Source organism: Coturnix japonica, chromosome 1 (assembly GCF_054131305.1).
Source record: "Coturnix japonica strain WE chromosome 1, WE-NBRP24, whole genome shotgun sequence".
Lineage (NCBI taxonomy): Eukaryota > Metazoa > Chordata > Aves > Galliformes > Phasianidae > Coturnix > Coturnix japonica.
The window spans coordinates 34218338-34236976 of NC_140663.1; the positions used below are offsets into that span (position 1 = coordinate 34218338).

The 18639-nt window shown below is 43.5% G+C and overlaps 1 protein-coding gene across 4 annotated transcripts in view; it reads left to right on the forward strand.

Annotated features, from left to right (window-relative positions):
- Positions 1-4248: 4248 nt before the first annotated feature.
- Positions 4249-18639, forward strand: part of ZDHHC17 (zDHHC palmitoyltransferase 17) — a 65021-nt gene continuing 50630 nt past the window's right edge. For 2 of the 4 annotated variants that reach the window (XM_085537257.1, XM_015856976.3), the window contains exon 1: positions 4249-4351. Coding sequence is in view for 1 of the 4 variants with exons in the window: in XM_015856976.3 (XP_015712462.3) it covers positions 4289-4351 (63 nt within the window). In the remaining 3 variants the exon portion in view is untranslated. Of the gene's footprint in view, positions 4352-4549; positions 4828-18639 lie in introns of those variants that run through there. The other 2 variants (XM_085537262.1, XM_085537255.1) reach the window with 2 other exon arrangements.

Here is an 18639-nt window from a genome sequence, read left to right on the forward strand (position 1 = left end):
ACTTCTCCCTGACATCTAGTCTAAACCTCCCTTCCTTTAGTTTAAAACCGTTCCCCCTCATCCTGTCCCTATGTATCCTTGTAAAAAGTTGTTTTTCCTCATGCTTGTAACTCTCTTCAAATACTAGAAGGCTGTAATGAGGTCTCCCCACACCCTTCTCTGTTTCTATGCTAAACAAACCTGGTTTCTTCAGCCTGCCTTCATAAGAGAGATGCTCCAGCCCTTGCTTCATCTTTGCGGCCCCCCTCTGGACCCTATTCAAAAGCTCCACTTCTTTCCTGTGTTGGGGGTCCCAGACTTGGACAAAATATACCATCAGGGGCCACATGAGATGTCACAATCAGAGGCTAAATTCCTTTTGAAATCAAAGCTTTAATAGCAATTATCTAAGCCATTTAGGATTCCAGAAGTATGGTCAGCATCTTACAGTTTGTCATCGTCATATATGTGTTTATTTTATCAGCACTGTATTTTAATAATATAACACTATGGGACCAGCTCTTCATGTTTAATTTGATATAGAGATTTGGGGTCCAATTGCTCTATGGGAAGGTAGAAGTAAAAAAAAAACAACCCTTCAAATGAAACATTTAACATATTTTAACATTGAAATGGGATTTCCAGCTTCTTTTAAGACTGCATTCTCCTCAAGTGTTTCCACAGGAGAATAGTGGCTGCCCAGGGAACAAGCAGACTTCCCTGGGGAGACCTATCCTGTTTCATACCAACAGTCCTGCAAAATACCTGTTATCTGCAGACCAATAGCCAAATCATGGCTTGCTTTCCCATCAAAACAAGTTTGCTCCCGATGGATTTGCACAGGAGCAGTGAAAAAGAAGGCAGCCATCTCTGTTAGTACCACTGTCCGTGTCATGTATTACAATTTACAGTGGTTAAGGGAGCACCTGGAAGTCAGATAATAGTTAAGCTGAGATTTTTCGACCATTTTCCCTCTGCTCTGGGAGGATCCAGTGATACTGCATGGTATCTAAAACTCCCCTGTATGAAATGTGGTAGTATATGAGAAATAGTAAAGCTAGTATAGACATTGTGTCTGCCTTTCCTCCCTTCACAGCATTGTAAATCAAGACAAACAGCACTGAAATTCAGAAACCCATCACTAGAAATCTGGTATAAGAGAACTGTCAGGCTCCCTGATGTGATCTGCAGAAACAAACAGTCTGCCACAACTGCCTATTGCAGCCACTGCGACTATTTCTCTTTGCTGGCTGTGCAGAGAAGAGGAGCCTGACAGTGCATGGCAGTAAGCAAACCTGACCATGCATGAGGGTTGGAGCCTGATGGTCCTCAAGGTCCCTTCCAACTTAAGCCATTCTATGATACTATGATTCTATGGTACCATGTTGCCGTAGCTTGGCCTGTAGAAGTATATTATGCAAAGATTTCAGAGAACACCTGAAAAAAGGAGGGCACCTGGGGGTGGCTGTACTCGTGGGTTGTCAGTGACCCAAACTGCTGCTTGAGAACTGTGTGCTTTCCACCTGGCAGTGAATGCAGACAGTAAGCACAGACTTGGAGCAGCCCAAGCAGAATTCCATGTTTCATGCATTCATCCGCATTTAGATGGGTAGATGCAATTATCAGTTGAGAAAACACAGAGCGCACAAACTAACACGATTAGAAAACGTACTGCAGAGAGCTAATAACAAAGATGTAAAACACAGGGTCACTGGAGTGCTGAGGATGTCATTCTAGCAGTATTTCATTTTTCCTGTGTTAATTACATTACTCATCCTGATCAGAACTGCTCTGCAGACATACCCAGAGAATAGGGATGTGATATGGTGATATGGCTTATGCAGGTATTTTAGCCACTGCCAGTGAAGCTGGCTTTTTTTGGATGATTAAGGAAAGGAAAATTTCAGAGAGGCCTCAATACGGTGGTAAATCCAATTCACAGTGTTTTAATTAGAGTAGGATTAGTGAAAATGACAGATGAAAAGTAAAGGACAAAGGCTGTTCTTTTAAAGATGTTCATTCTTGTAAAGTTAGGAAGGGTATTCTTGACTTAGCACTTATTTTTGCACTAAAACATTCCAACATTTTCACAAGTAGTTGCCTGCCAAGAGTACAAACATTTGCCTTGAACTGTGGTGTTTAACTGCAAACATAAGCATTGTTTAATTGCACTTTTAGTCATTTTAAATGGTAACACCGTAATACAAAAATACCACTAAGACGTCTGTCTTTTGTCTCGTGTTTCAAAGTTTAGTAGTAGATACAACGTAAAATAGCTGTACAATCAGCTATAGTGACAGGACCTGTATCTGGCTGCCAGTTTTGCAAATTGCCCTTCACATTTGTGCAAAAGAGGCGCAAGTTTTGTTACCAGAGCAGGTCATTGGGTTTGTTCCTGCTGCTCAGTTACTGTATGTAGTTATTAAGTGAATCTGTAGTGACAACAGAGACAGTAAAGAACTGTGTTTCCGAGCAACTGTATTACAGATGAGGAAATGACTGGGAATAAAAGACAGATCCAGTCCTGAAGAAGGATATAATGGGCCACACATGAACTGTATACACAGAGAGAGCCTTAAGTGTAATGGCAAGCATTCTCTATGCAGATGTCTTCAAGAACAGAATCAGTTACAAGACATGTGAACCTGTGAAGAACAGAGTATAAATAGGGAAGCATCAGGGCTTGCATTTACAATCCAGCTCAGAGCAGAAATTGAGTGTGTCATGGAATGAAGCACAGCTTCTTTGGACTTCTGGAGAAATACAACATGTATAGTAAAAATGCTATAAAGATTTTTGGTTGTTTTACGATCCTTTCCATTATTATGCATAAGAAAAGAACGGTTCTGATTTATAGGATTCCTGTTTCTGAGGTTTACAGAAGGTCGAACAACCTCTTCTTTACACAAATCAGATTGCAAATTATATCTAAGCTCTCGTATATTTAATAATATACATAGTTAAAAAAACCCTCTTCTGTATATTATGTGTTGTATTCTGCTCTTTCAGCTCCTCAGCACCTCAGGGTTTCAAGTCTGTGATTTCATACTCGTTTCATAGTCGTGGTTTCTAAATCTCATGCCATTCTTCTTCTTGACAATTGCAAATTTACATTTATTTAAACAGCAAAAAGATATTTATGGTTTAACATTTTAATAATGCTGTAGTCAAATTTTATTAGTGATTCTCTGTTATGTTTTTTATGAGATGGGAGAGTAATGAAGAACATATCATTGTGAGGTTTTAGGCTTACGAGCTTAATGTATTATGATATAACAAAATGTATGATATAAAGTCCCTTTCTCAGGAAGGCAAATGAGAGCATCATAGATATGACAACATAAAGCAGCAATCAAACCAGCAATAATGCTCTGTAATTGGGAAAAATGTTTTTTATAAAACATAACGTATGAAGGCAGATCATAAAGAGCTTTTGGATTGCCAACAGTAGCTGTATGCATATTGCATAGGTAGTAAGAACAGAGAATACAAATAAAACCTACTGCCTCACAAGAGTGAATTTGGTCTCCAAATGTGCAGCAGTTTGTCCATCTGGATAATGTATGTGACAGGATGTAAGTAACCATCACAGAATCACACAGAATTGTAGGGGTTGGAAGGGACCTCTAGAGATCATCAAGTCCAACCCCCCTGCCAAAGCAGGTTCCCTACACCACGTCACACAGGTAGGTGTCCAGGTGGGTCTTGAATATCTCCAGAGAAGGAGACTCCACCACCTCCCTGGGCAGCCTGTTCCAGTGATCAGTTCATCCTGGTACCAGTGATTGGAGAGAATCCTTTGGAGACTTCCTTAGAAAGGCGAGTTTTCAGTAACCTTAGAAATCACCTTTGATTTCCTCCCATGCTCTCTTAGCTACCTGGCAACATGAACATAACCTCCAAAGAGAACCGGACGAGCATTACTTTGTTTGGATACAAATCAACACAAACCACAGAGGAGTCCTTATTTTGCAAATTAGAATGAACTTAATTAAGTTGAAATTTCTCTCCAAACCTAAATTACACTAAACATTCCCTTTAGAAGCACTAGCACCGGTGTCTCCAGATGCCAAGAGGAAGCTCCCTCAGGCATGAAGGGCAGCGTGCTGGCAGTGTGTGCTGGCTGCTACGGGACAGGCTTTGGGGCAGGTAGCCTGAGGGACAGGAGTACTTTGCATCCAAGCAGGCTTTGTGCCCGCTGAGTTTGGTCCACAGATTGGTGAGGAAAGAAGCACCACAGGGCATGCCCTGCTCCTCCCCTCAGCCGCCGCAGTACCCGGCATGCAGCGGGCGGGCGGCTCGCACCAAGATGGCGGCGCCGCTGGACGAGTATGAGAAAGAAGCGGGTTGCGTCCCCATCCTGCACCCTGAGGTGAGGCCGGGCCCGACAGGGCGAGGCGTTGGGGCGAGGGCTCGGGGCGAGGCGGGCGCGGCGCTCGACGCTGCGGATAGGCGAGGCGAGGCGGGTTGAGCGGGGTGCGGGATGGATGTGCGCCGCCGCCCCCCGCTCCCGGCCTGGGTGTGCGCGGCGGGGCGGGATGGGGCGGGTCGGGCGGAGGAGGGCGCGGATGCTGCGGATGCCGCCGTGTGTGTGTGGAGGAGCGCGGGGTGCCCCGCGGGCTCTGCGCGGAACCGGGCCCACAGTGGGGGCGAGGCCCGGCCGCCCCCGGCCCGCTGAGACCGAGCCGCCTCTACCCGGCAGCGCCGCCCCACAGGGAACGGACGGTTCCTCTGGCTCCGTTGCCTCTGGCTCCTCCCTCTCCCATCCAGCCGCCGGTGCTGGGGTTGATTTAGGAGCCAGCCGCATACCGTGTCTGGAGTGTTCACCGGTGGGAGGAGTGCTGACAGGTAACGTGCAGAGGTCGTTCTGTGTCGTGTTTTGATTCTCCTTTGTGCCCCCCACGTTTGTCAGCAGCACCTGCGCTTTCTTGAGGACTGCTGCGATTGTTTCGGGGTATTTTAAGCAACCTTTATATGTGGGCTTCTCACCTGGTTTGCTTTTTCAGCCTACAAGTATGGACTGCTTTTTCAGCCTACAAAAAAGACAAGTGCGTATGCTCTGCTCCAGTTTCTGCTAAACAGATGGCACTCTGTATTTCTATAAACAACAAGTTAAAGACACTTCTAGTTTTCTCGATGACTCCATAGGCATCTGTATATGGTTGTATATCCCACCCTTTCTTCTCTGCCTCTCCAAACATTTGCATAGTTAAGACTTGGAAATACAGCAGTCTATTTGAAGGTTGATTCTTGCACCCCAACCATGGCTTGGGTGTTTCTTAAAATTGACTTTAGGTAATGTGCAAAGAGTGGTGCTACGTGTTTCTGTAGAGCAGCAGGAGAAACAGCCGCATCTCATGTATTTCAGGAGTGATAGAAGCTGACAGTAGCCATCCAAACTGATGTCTTTATTTGGAAGAGGATGTTCTGAACTTGTTGAAAGCTTAGAGGGGAGGATGAAAGCGATGAAATGGATTAACAAGCGTGTTCAGCCTGTTAGAAAACCTCATTGTTTTTAAGACTGAAAATTAGTGTTTAGTAAGTTAACTTTAAGGGCTGCATAGTGAAGAAGTGTCTTAATGTAAACTGATGGAAAATCTTGTGTGAGGTGATCTGGTAAAATGTGATATTTAAGTTTATACGCTGAAGGAATATGTTTACGATAGATGAGGAAAGAAGTTAATCTAACATATTGTATACTCAACACCAGCCCCAATTTGTTAATGTGCAATAAATACCACTAGTCTTGAGGTTTTTATAGATGGATCTGTCTGGAAATGCTGAGCATCTGACTGTACTGACTGTGTATCTGACTGCCTGACTATCTGACAGCATTGAAGGGGAGTGTTTACATAGATTTCAGTGGGTGTTCCCTTAGTCCTTAAAATTCCCTTATGCAGATAAGCTCTCATAGGAGGATGCTTTTAATGTCATTGGTGGTGACTATTTAAAGCGTGTTTATGGAGTGTTTTATTAAAAACTTGAGGATTCTGTACAATCACGGCATTGTTACAGACCTGCTCAAGGAACAGCGTTGTACCATCTGTGTTTAGTGGTTTTTTTTTTCCTCTCGGAAGTTTAGAGGCCTTTGTACTCAATTTGACTTCCACTTTTTAAGAAAATAGCACCATACCCTTATGTAAGTGGTGACGTTGGAGCACATAATCGCTTCTTACATACATACATGGAAAACGATGCTTTTTATAGGGCTGTCATAACCTTTCCCTGTTTCTCGTGTTTCATGCTAGTGTTGATCTCAGTGTCGTGCTTCATTTTCAAATATCTTTTTGTGCTTTTAAATTTAGTTCTGCTTCTTTTTTGTTTGCTTTGGTTATTTTGTACCACTTTCCAAGTTTAAGGGGCTTTTTTGAAGAGGAAAGTGTTTTTATGCAAATAGCTTTGCATTATCCTGTGAGGTGTTTTTGGGCACTGTCTTTAATTGATGTGTTAAAGGTGGTCTTAGAAATAAAGATTTCTTAAATAGAAATAGGCAGCCTGATTTTTATCAGGGAAACTTCTTGTTTCAAGGCACCTTATTTATTTATTTCTCTTAATAATCAAAGTTCAGATCAGTATTGCAGTGTGGAATCATGGAATTGTTTTGAGGTGGAAGGGACCTTTGAAGGCCGTCTAGTCCAACTCCCTTGCAGTGAAGAGGGATACCTACAGGTAGATCAGGTTGCTCAGTCCCCCATCCAGCCTGGCCTTGAGTGTCTCCAGGGATGGGGCTTCTACCTGTTTCAGTGCTTCACCACCCTCTCTGTAAAAGACTTTTTCCTTACATCCAACCTAAAACCCATTCCCCTTGTCCTATCTTCACAGACCCTGCTAGATCCCACTCATCTGCTAACACAGTTATGCAACTAATAATGCAGTGAAGTGTATCAGCATCATTTTTTTCACTAAGTACAACAATTGACGTCCACTTTGCATTGTATGAGTATTGCATGATCCTATAGCAGTAATAAATGGATGGAGTTAGCTGGTTAACTGCAGCTTCTCAGAAGTGGTTGAATAGAGGGGACTGTTCCTGGAAGTCCTATGGGAACAAATCCACAAGACTGAAAGCATTTTTATGAATGATTTGGGAGGAATTACAAAATCATCACTAATACAACTTGCAGATGAACAGGACAGATGGATATCAGATATTTGGCAGTGAGGACAAAACAATGACGCAAACCCATCTAGGACCCATGTTAAGTTATCCTAGTAAAGCAAGGTCCATCTTTGTGCCGATATGTTCTAAATGAAGGTGAGGAGCATAGGTGTGGGGCTGTATCAGGTAGTGCTATAACCAGGTGGATGTGAATACAAACAAGCAGTGCGGTGTGTTCCCTCATTTCTTATAAAGATGGTTTACAGATTAGGAACAAGAGGATGTTTTCTGGCTAAGCATCTAATAGTACAATGAAGCGCTGCACTGAAGATTTGAACACTCCCATGACAGAATCACAGGATTATCAAGGTTGGAAAAGACCTAGAAGATCATCTAGTCCAACCATTACCAATTCTTCCTGGCTAAATCATATTCCTCAACACCACATCCAAGTGTTTCTTGATTCTTTTGAAGTCATTGTTAAGCACTAAAGACTGTGTTGAAGTTTAAAGATGGTTTTAGTATTGCGTTACGGTGGAAGAGCTGGAAGAACTCTGTTCACACTATTAGGAATAGTGAGAAGTAACTTCTGTGCAGCACGCTTAGTGAGATGCAGCGCTTCATTTAGTATATACTTAACAAGATCAAGTGTCTGGAAAGTGAAAACAGATGGGATCAAACTGAAAGGCACAAGTGGTCAACAGTGAGGATGGGTGACAAAGCAAGACGGGAAATGGTGGATTATCTTATCATGCTTTTAGCTCAAGTGTGTATGTCTTTCTGGAGACCAAATGCAGTCTTTGAATTTGGTGCATGAATAACTGTTGTGTTTCAAGCCTGTGGCTATAAAGGAGCTTTCACAGAATCACAGAATGACCCGGGTTGGAAGGGACCTCAAGGATCATGTAGTTCCAACCACAACCTTCTCTTCTCCAGGCTGAACAAGCCCAACTCCCTCAGCCTGTCCTCATAGGGGAGGTGCTCCAGCCCCCTGATCATCTTCGTGGCCCTCCTCTGGACCCTTTCCAAAATCTCCATGTCTTTTTTGTACTGAGGGCTCCACACCTGGACACAGTACAACAGATGGGGCCTCACAAGAGCAGAGTAGAGAGGGACAATCACCTCCCTATCCCTGCTGACCACCCCTCTCCTGATGGAGCCCAGGATCCCATTTGCTTTCCAGGCTGCTAGAGCGCACTGCTGGCTCTGGTTCTCTGAGTGATGTATCACTGCTTTCATACCCGATGAATCCTTCATCGTGGTGGTGCTGGGGTGCAGAGGCCATCAGCTGTTTTGGGATGTGAGAGCTCTTCTCAAGGAGATGGGTGGTGTGTGCAGACCACCCTGGACAGCGCACACTGGTGGGAGCAGGCCCTGCTGGTTTGCCTCCTCCTGTCAGTGTTCACATTACACAGTGGCACTAAGAGTGGCAGGTAGCTCAGCTTCCAGCTATGCCTGTAGCTCTAGTTTGGGAATGGTTGTGCTGTTTGTACTAAGTCATCTTAGTAGTTCTTCTGATCTTAAATTCCTTGTAAATTCTGATGGTTCTTGGAGCCCTGATGGTTCTGTGGTAGGTAATGGTAGGCTTGAAATAAAGGAACTGCGAGGGAATGTTTAGAAACTGGCTTTTGTTTCTTTCATTCCTTCTCTTTGTTTGCAAAATATTCTTAGTGTGTGAACTAATACTGCCTGAACTGCCAGAGGTATTTCAGCTGTTCAGGCTGTACCTGTTCTGAGCTGATGGAGGGGAAGCTTTGCTTTGTTACTGCTATGTCATGTGCTCTCCAGCTTTGTTAGGTTGTGCTGGATGTGTGTGAGAGAGGTGGAAGCTGTCAAGTATTGCCAAATTCCTTTGGCACTGGAAAAGTCTTGGCTGTGGATTTAGATATTTTTGCTATTGCTGTTGTTTAATCTGAAGTCAGATATAAATCTTCCCGTGAAACTGAAAGAAAATTAAGAGTTATGTGTTCTGATAGGTATTAGCTGGTTGGAAACCTGTCGTGTTTTTGTTTTGTTTCTCTCCCCGTGATACGTAGCAATGTAGGAAGTCCGAAGCACAGAGGTGGGGGGTTGAAGAAAATGGACAAACGTACTGCAGTTAACTTTGGCTCTCGCTTTTTCCATCTTGTGAAATACCTGTGGGATTCAGTTGTTGTCATTGAGGCTGTGCTGGGCTGCACGTTGTTCTTGCTTGTCCTGTAAATGCGTGGAAATTGTTCCTTAATTTAGTCAGGGACTCTCCAGGAGCAAAACATCCGTTTGTGATCTTATTCAGACCAGTTATTATTTATTGTGTTATTTTTAGGTAGAAAATGAAGCTATGAAGTGCCAGGCAAGTTACCATGCTTAATATCGAAAGTGGAGTCTTGTCTTATTTAATGCATCATGGTCAGCTCATGGGCTATGAATCTAATCTGACCTTCTAACACAGCCATTGCAAGGTTTTCTTTAAGGAAATAATTCTTTTTATAACCAGGATACTGCTTCTACTGTGAAAAAGAAAATAAACACAATTTTACAGTTATTCCTGCATAGCTGGGCAAGTTGGCCCTGAATTTAATTGTTCTGTTAAACATTTAAACCTGCCTTTAGAATGAGTTTAATTTGTTTCAGGTCATTAGGTCCTGAGAGATATCTGTCCATACCCAGGTCTGTCTGTATGTACTTAGTACTCTGATGATTATCAGATCCCTACATTGCTGTTATGGTCTGTAGTCATGCTGAATACTGGACAGTCTGTATAGTACTCACAAAATGAGCAATAAAGCTCGTTGATCGAGCTTTTAATATATATGCAAGATGGTCCACATCATTTTCTTCAATATTCAGATTTCTTAATTGAGCTATCAGGGCATGCTACATAATACACTTGGAGCATTAAGGCAGACTGTCATTTGTGATCTGAAAGTGCTGTGTTTGGCTTTTTTTTTCTGTAATACCACCGTATTTACCATTACTAGTGTTTCCTTTTTTTTCCCCCCTAATAATTTAGAATAGTGGCTCATGTTGACCTTTCTCCAGACCTCTGAAGTTTCTTCAGGCTGAGGTGAAAAACAGTATTAACATCTTTTGGGTGATATATTTAACCTTAATCATCTGTATTTTTAAGAAGTCTGATAGTATTTAATAGAAATAGCAGAGAGATGCGATTTAAACTTCTTTTCCTCATCAAAGTGTATTGGGCAATTTCAGGAGTGGTTTGGGTTAGCGACAATCCAGTTGTGTTGTAATGCTGACAACTTCTATTTTGGTGGTGTGTGTGAGTTTGTTGCTTGGTTATTTTTAGTCTGGGTGCTCTGTTGACCCTGGTACCTTTTTATTTCCTTTCTTTTTATTTATTTCTATTGGATGTTGTGTTGAGGGACATGGTTTAGTGGGAGCTACTGGTAATAGTTGAACGGTTGGACTGGATGATCTCTTAGGTCTTTTCCAACCTTGGTGATTCTATGATTTATTTATTTATTTTTACTTCTGCATATTTCCTTTTGGAAATGTAACAGAACTGCTCAGTAACTTTCTGAAGCAGTCCCTCTTGAAGCACCTGTGATAAACATTGGCTTTGACCTACGTTTCCGTGTTGACTCCATCTGTCTTTGCGTGTTGTGCACACTCTTAATGTCTCTGATCACATAAAATCCTTGCGTTCCGACAGCATGTATCTCACTGTGTCTGTGGACCTTTCTGCTCAGAAAATCGGTGGGGCTTAATTGGGGAGAAAGTTACCACTAACTTCTCAGAAGTTTCGTTTGAGGGAATAAGGGGGAAATTTTGGGAAGGTTTGTTGGTTGCTTAAAAACCAGCTAACGTTGTCATTGGTGCTGCCGTGTTTAGATGTCAGTGTTTGCTCTGTCCCATGCTCCTTCTCAAAGATTGAGATAAGAATTAAACTTCTACAGCATCCCTGTAGTTGAGTGAGACTAGAGTCTGTTAGAAAGGAGACTGCTCAAAAAAAACTGTGGAACTTCTCAAATCAGGGAGGGAGGGCTGACAACAGCGGGACACGGGGAAATGGTTTTAAGTTAAAAGAGGGAAGATTTAGGTTGGATGTTAGGGGGAAGTTCTTCACTAGGAGAGTGGTTAGGCCCTGGAACAGGCTGCCCAGGGAGGTTGTGGATGCCCCGTCCTTGGAGGTGTTCAAGACCAGGTTGGACGGGGCCCTGGGCAACCTGATCTAGTAAAGGTGTATGTTTGGTGGCACTGCCAGGCAGGGGGGTTGGAACTACATGATCCTTGAGGTCCCTTCCAACCCGGGTCATTCTGTGATTCTGTGCTCAAAAAAGCTGTGGAACTTCTCAAATCAGGGAGGGAGTCTGACTGAACCGAACCCTGGGGCCTGCTGTGTGATGTAACATTAGACTACAATTTCTCTCACACAGTCTTGAGATGTAGTGATTCCTTCCTATGCTCCTAAAATGCCTTCCAAAGTGTTTCTGTGAGTGTCTCTGTTTGGGAGGTAGGTACCAAAACTGGAGGGTGGTGTGAGGCTGTGGTCAGCTTGGAGGGATGCTCAGTTCACATCCAAGGGAAGATGGCTCAAGGGGAACAGCAGTATCAAGGGAGAGAGGACAGCAAAGCATGCTTCAAAAGCCCCTGTATTGCTGTACTGCATTTAAGCTGATCTAAAGTACAAAGCAATCCAAACACAGTCCCTCGTTCTTCCTTTTGCAGTGTGTGCTCAGTAGGTTAGCTGGGACACAGATTGCTTTATGGGTCTGTGGTCTGGTCTGACTGTGCTGTAGGGAGAGCTGGTGGGGAGAGGGAGGTGTGATGGAGAATGGGTGGCCAGGACTGTGAGTGAGAGCAACTCATCTGGTCACCTACTGAGCTGCAAGTACCTTTCTTGTGCTTCCTGCTTCAGGCAGGTGAACCGGCCTGTGCTTATTATAAGTTGGAATGAGAAGTTGTATGGCCATTGATTTGAGGGTCTTTTTGCTTAGTGAGGATTCGCCAATTGAAGTTTTCCATGAGAGCTTACTGCATGTTGTACTAATGTTTTATTTTTGGTTTGTTTTCTGATATGTGCTAAGGAGAAAAGAGAGGGTTCACAGCTGGACAGATGGCTGGCTCTGTAATGCTCGCTTGCCAGTTTGGTAATCCTTGAGTTATTTATTCACCGTTTCTCAGAGATGAATTAGTTACAGACTCGCTAAGTGGCATTGCTTACGTTTGATATGTGTGCCTTGGCAGCTTGTGGTAGGAGAGTTTAATGAAGAATCAGAATCGTAGAATGGTTTGGGTTGGAAGGGAGCTTTAAGATCACCTGGTTCCAACCCCCTGCTATAGGCAGGGACACCTCCCTCTAGGACAGGTTGCTCACAGCCCCATCCAGCCTGGCCTTGAATGCCTCCAGGGAGGGGCATCCACAACTTCACTGTATCAGGATTCAGCTGCATATGTACTTAAGTGCATTTATGAAATTTAGAACTTGGAGGGTAAAAAAGCAAACTTTTTAGTTGGTTTTAAGTTATTCTCACAATGGCTAATTATTAATGCTGGGTCTCTGGGTTGTGTTTGATGTACACTGTGAGGTCTGCAAGCTCTCGTGCTCTTGAGACCTTGATATGTTTAAATCACTTGGAAAAATATAATTTCATTTCTGTTACAATGTTCTGGTTGTAGATGAGAACACAAAGCAAAACTCTTTAAAAGAAAACCAAGAAAGATGGAGGCATGTGTTAGTAGAAGTTGCTAAATATTGCAGCCTCATTGCAACCTTTCAATACTTCAAGGGAACTTACTCCCAGGAGGGGAGTCAACTCTTTGAAAGGGCTGACAATAGCAGGACACGGGGAAATTGTTTTAAGTTGAAAGAGGGAAGATTTAGGTTGGATGTTAGGGGGAAGTTCTTCACTAGGAGAGTGGTTAGGCCCTGGAACAGGCTGCCCAGGGAGGTTGTGGATGCCCCGTCCTTGGAGGTGTTCAAGACCAGGTTGGACGGGGCCCTGGGCAACCTGATCTAGTAAAGGTGTATGTTTGGTGGCCCTGCCAGGCAGGGGGGTTGGAACTACGTGATCCTTGAGGTCCCTTCCAACCCGGGTCATTCTGTGAAATAAGGTGGAAGCTGTATGGACTTACCTTGCTAGGAGGAGAAAATGAGTTACAACTAGTAAAAATGTCAGTGGACTTTGAGCTGTGAATATCTGTAGTTACTGTGGTCTTAAAGGTAATCATGTGATTGATGTGCTGCATAAAGAAACTGTTAATTCAGGAAGACCTTATTCTTTTCAACATCTTATTGCCATGCATTTATGAGAATATATTCACTTTCCTAGGATATAAACTGGATTCTTTTTTCTATATTGAACAGCCTTCTCTCCAGCACGCTTCTGTTGCTGAATTTAACTGGTGATGGTACGGTTTCATGCTGAATACTTCATGACTGTGAAGAGGAAAGGGACATGGGAGTGTTGGTTGATGCTCGGCTGAACATGAGCCAACAATGTGCCCAGGTGGCCAAGAGGGCCAATGCCATCCTGGTCTGTATAAGAAATAGTGTGGCCTGCAAGTGCAGAGAGGTGATCATTCCCCTGTACTCAGCTCTGGTGAGGCTGCAGCTCGAGTATTGTGTTCAGTTTTGGGCTCCTCACTACAAGAAAGACATTGAGGCCTTGGAACATGTCCAGAGAAGGGCAATGAATCTGGTGAGGGGTCTGGAGCACAAGTCTTATGAGGCGCAGCTGAGGGAGCTGGGATTGTTTAGCCTGGAGAAGGGGAGGCTCAGGGGAGACCTCATTGCACTCTATAACTTCCCATAGGGATGTTGTGATGAGGAGGAGCTTGGACTCTTCTCCCAGGTGACAGGCAGAACCCGAGGGGGTGGTTGTGGGTTGTGCTGGAGGGGGTTTGGACTGGATATAAGAGGGAAGATTCCTTCTCTGCTTGTTTCTTTCCATTTCTCTATGATATTCTTTCCAACTGTAAAGCCACGATACCTTTTCCAGCAGCAACACCTGTATTTACTGTTTTTGAGAACTTAAAGACTTTTGCATGGATATTAATGTGATTAAGTACATTTTAAATTATATTATTGTAAGCTTTTAATTGCTTTAACCATTCCGAATGCTAGTAAACATGTCTGACTTCATGCTTGCTGGTGACACTACCTGTGCAAACAGGAGGTGTTCTGATTAGCCTCTGTGTGAACATGATGTGGACAAAAAGGTAATAGTCTTCAATTCAGAAGCACCTGTAAGTAAATGAGGAGGAAGCGATCAGTTGGTGATGGACATTTGCTTTGAGCAAACAGGACTGAGTTGTTGCCAGCTGTGCCTTAAATCCCCCCATCTCTGACCTCTGTGCAGTGGTTGGATTAAAGGCTCTGGCTGAGCAGCTCTGGCTCCTTGTTATGTAAAAGCAGAGGTTTGCATTGGAGTGTATGGGGTTATTCACTGTGCAGGATAGCAGTTGTGGGTGGAAATCTGTATCAGCAGAACTTTATCATGTTTGAGATGAGGCTTTGCTATCTCACTTATTTTTAAGGAAAGCATTGCCTTCAGCTGTAACGTGCTTTCAAAATTAAACCCGAATGTTGTTTTAGCTACCGGAGGTTTTACCACTGTGTGTTAATTCTGTCATTAGCTTCTCTGGGGATTTCCTTAAGTTATATTGCTTTCTGTGGGCATGCCAAGGATCCATGCGAATTTAAGGAACCATGAAACAGACTTAACAAGATGCTGTCACATGTGAAAAGTAATGGGAAACGGTGACAGAATTGGCATAGAGTGGAAAATTTTTGTTTGTCAAATCACATGAATTTTGTGTCATTTAAATGCTGTTTGGAAGGGCAGTGAGAATCCCTGCGTAAACTGTGTGTCCAAGTTAAGGATGGCTTGTTTCTAAGGTGTTAGGTGGCCTGTTAAGATTCAGATGAAAGTGGCGTTGAACATCCTCTCATGGGCAGTGCAGACTGGTTTGGATGAGAGTTTTCTGGCACGTGTTATCTAAATGGAAGGTGTGTGCACACATCACCCCGGCTCAACAATCAAACAGCTCGTAGTTGTGTTCTGCAGCAGATGAACCCACACAGCCCTGCAGGCTGTTCTTCTGTCTAGGTCTTGTAAGCAAGATGAGGCTCCCATTTGATGGCAGTCAGCAGTGAGGTGAGCTGTACATCTCCTGCACTGCTTCTGGAGAAGAAACTGTGCTGATGTGATTCTGTCTGAAGTTAAGGCACAGTGACTTGAGTCTCTGTTCCTGTGACTGCGTTGCAGCATTAGGTGAAGGGGCAGGGAAAAGAAAGTAAGTGCCACCGGTCTTTGGAAAAGAGATTTGCATTAAAAATGTTACATCAGCAACGTGGTCTTTTTTAGTACTGCTATTAATTGATTTACTTTGATTATTTTGTGAGTATTTTTCTGTTAGTGTGTGAGTGGCTGGTGGATGTGTGTTCAGACACGCTATGGGTGTGTATGTGTAACGTCCAATCAGTATCAATCCATTGGTCTTCACAGGAGGGAGGAGCATTGCTTTTAAGAAGCCTTTGCAATGTATTCTAACAAATGACGAACATTGAAGTTGAATACATAATTTCAATACCTGAAGGGAGCTTACTCCCAGGAGGGGAGTAAACTCTTCAAAAGGGCTGACAATAGCAGGACATGGGGAAATGGTTTTTAGTTAAAAGAGGGAAAATTTAGGTTGGATGTTAGGGGGAAGTTCTTCACTAGGAGAGTGGTTAGGCCCTGGAACAGGCTGCCCAGGGAGGTTGTGGATGCCCCGTCCTTGGAGGTGTTCAAGGCCAGGTTGGACGGGGCCCTGGGCAACCTGATCTAGTAAAGGTGTATGTTTGGTGGCCCTGCCAGGCAGGGGGGTTGGAACTACATGATCCTTGAGGTCCCTTCCAACCCGGGTCATTCTGTGATTCTGGGAGAAGGAATTCACTAGTGTTAACCAGCAATAGTCTGTATTAAAGATAGCAAAGACATTACTACGAGAGTTGGTTCATTATTATCTACCCTGACATAGTATGCCTTGAAAAAAAGATTTTTTTCAATTGCAGCCACGACGTATTATGAAGTTGTCAATAACATATATATGTGTGTATATAAAATATATATGTGTGTATATATAAAATATATATCTGACTGCCTCAACGTTATGGGTTTTTCCTGTTTTTAATATAAAGCACAGAAAACAGCAAGCCATATTTTATTGCTGGTAATGCTTCCATTTCTACGTTTTTATTTCAGACCTCGTTAGTATTTTCTTTCCAAGTGTCTGTTAATTAACTTCATTCCCATTCAGATTTTGACTGGCTGACTTCGATCACGATATCTCTTCCTTGCAGCAATATTGCATAACGTTAAAGGAGAAGCAGCCCTAGCCATCTGCTGATGCCTACCAGAGCCATATGCAGCAGCTATAAGCAGCAGTGTTTTCCTCCCTTCCTTATGTCCAAACAGGCACACTGACCTATTCGTATCCTCCTGCTAAATATAATTGAGAACAAGGAGATTGCTATTGGAACAGTTCCACCTTTGTCATCTTATTCTTTCACACATAATTACTACTTTCTTTTTCTCCTCTTTTCTCCCCCTGTGATTACTGTTTCTGGGATTCTCTTTAAACTTATGTCACGTTTGGCTTTTTTAATTGGAAGAGATTAAGATTCAAGCACTGAGGGGAAGTTGGCATAGCTGGAGCACTTGGTGATGAAAAGAGGTGAGCAGGAATGCCGGTATTGCTTCTATTTGGGAATCATCCTCCCTCATCTCCTCCTTCTTCCCTTTTAGCCATATTTTTCATGTTTTGCTGTTTTCTGTTTCCCAGCTTATTGCTTCTGTTTTCCAGAGGAGATTCCCTTTTCTCTCGCACCCTGTTTTTTCTCTGCCTAATTCTTTCCTTCCCCTTCATTGCTTATGCATCTGTGCAAGCAGCCTGCACAATTTGTGACTAATGAGTAATGACAAACTAAGCGCAGATGCATGCGAGTGATTAGGGTGCTGTCAGAGGACGGTCACTGAAGTGGGAAGCTCGTCTGGAATAAGTGCCCCTTAGAAGTAATGAGGGAACCAAGTTCAATTATAAAACAGACAGAAATCTCTTTCTCTTGCATCCTTCCCAGCTGACCAACTGGTTCTTAGAAGCAGCATCGTTCTCATCCTGTCAGCACTGTGTACAGTTCTGTGATTGCTTTGTCAGGTACACAACTGGCAGCTGCCACGCTGCTCTCAGCGTCTTCTCTTTCCTTGTATGTCCCCTACCAGTGGCTGTGCAGCTTGTGTATCTACAGCAGAAATGGCCCTAGGGGAAGAATCAAACAAGGAACAGCAGGATTGAGTCTGTTTTCCTCTCTTAATGGCACTGGCTGATTGTGGTGGTGAAATCACAGAATCACAGAATGACCCAGGTTGGAAGGGACCTCAAGGATCATGTAGTTCCAACCCCCCTGCCTGGCAGGGCCACCAAACATACACCTTTACTAGATCAGGTTGCCCAGGGCCCCGTCCAACCTGGTCTTGAACACCTCCAAGGACGGGGCATCCATAACCTCCCTGGGCAGCCTGTTCCAGGGCCTAACCACTCTCCTAGTGAAGAAATGATGGACCCAAGCTGGCTGAGCTGGGCTCAGGGAGTGCATGGCCAAGAGCAGCAGGGAGGTTGGATGGAGCGCTGACCTTTCTCTTGTAGAAGTGCTGTGCTGCTCCTTGGGCTCCAGTCACCCCTGGAATTGGCTCCTTAAAAAAGGGTGCAGTAGAGATGTAGCATTTGAAGCCTGTTTATCTGGAGGCAGTAAAGTCAGGCCTTATCACTAATACCTCGCATTTAGCTTTCCTGGCATTCAGGCAGGGAGATGGGAAACCTATTGACCGTAGATATCAAAATAAATATAAGATTTTCGTCATATTTTCATCTGTTTGTTAGCTGATAGTGGTTTTTAAGTGGATCATCATCATACAATTAATATTTCCTGAAATAACATTGTTACTTATCAGTCTGTCATATGTTTAGAAATAAGTAATTAAAAACCCCATTGCAAAACAAACAAACAGCTGTAGTGATTGCAAGAATTTTAACTGTTGTTGTTTATGGAAGGAAATGACAGTGAAAGTGACAAGACAAAAGGTTCTGTGATATGCATCATGTAAACAGGTCATTGTTTTTCACTTCCTTAATGCTTTTTCCTGTTCCTTTAAAAACGGTGGGTAACTATATCGGACTAGGATTTCTAATCAGAGCTTTCTCTTCCAACAAGTCAAAGGAAATAATCTGTATTTTTGCATGTTTTAATCTTCTTTTGACCTCCAAAAATAGATGCTGTCTGAATATCAGGACTTACAATTTCTTCTATTCTAGCTGCTGGTGCGGCCTCTCTGATCCATTTATATATTGCCCTTATGAAAGCAGAGGTAGCGCAGCTGAATTCTGTTGGCCAGAGGTTGGAATATAACAAGCCGGGGAATCTTGAGGTGGTTAAACACAACAGCTTATAGTTTCCTGAGAAGTCAGTGTTCGATCTGATGCACTGGAACAGGTTGCCCAAGGAGGCTGTGGATGCCCCATCCCTGGAGGCATTCAAGGCCAGGCTGGATGTGGCTCTGGGCAGCCTGGTCTGGTGGATG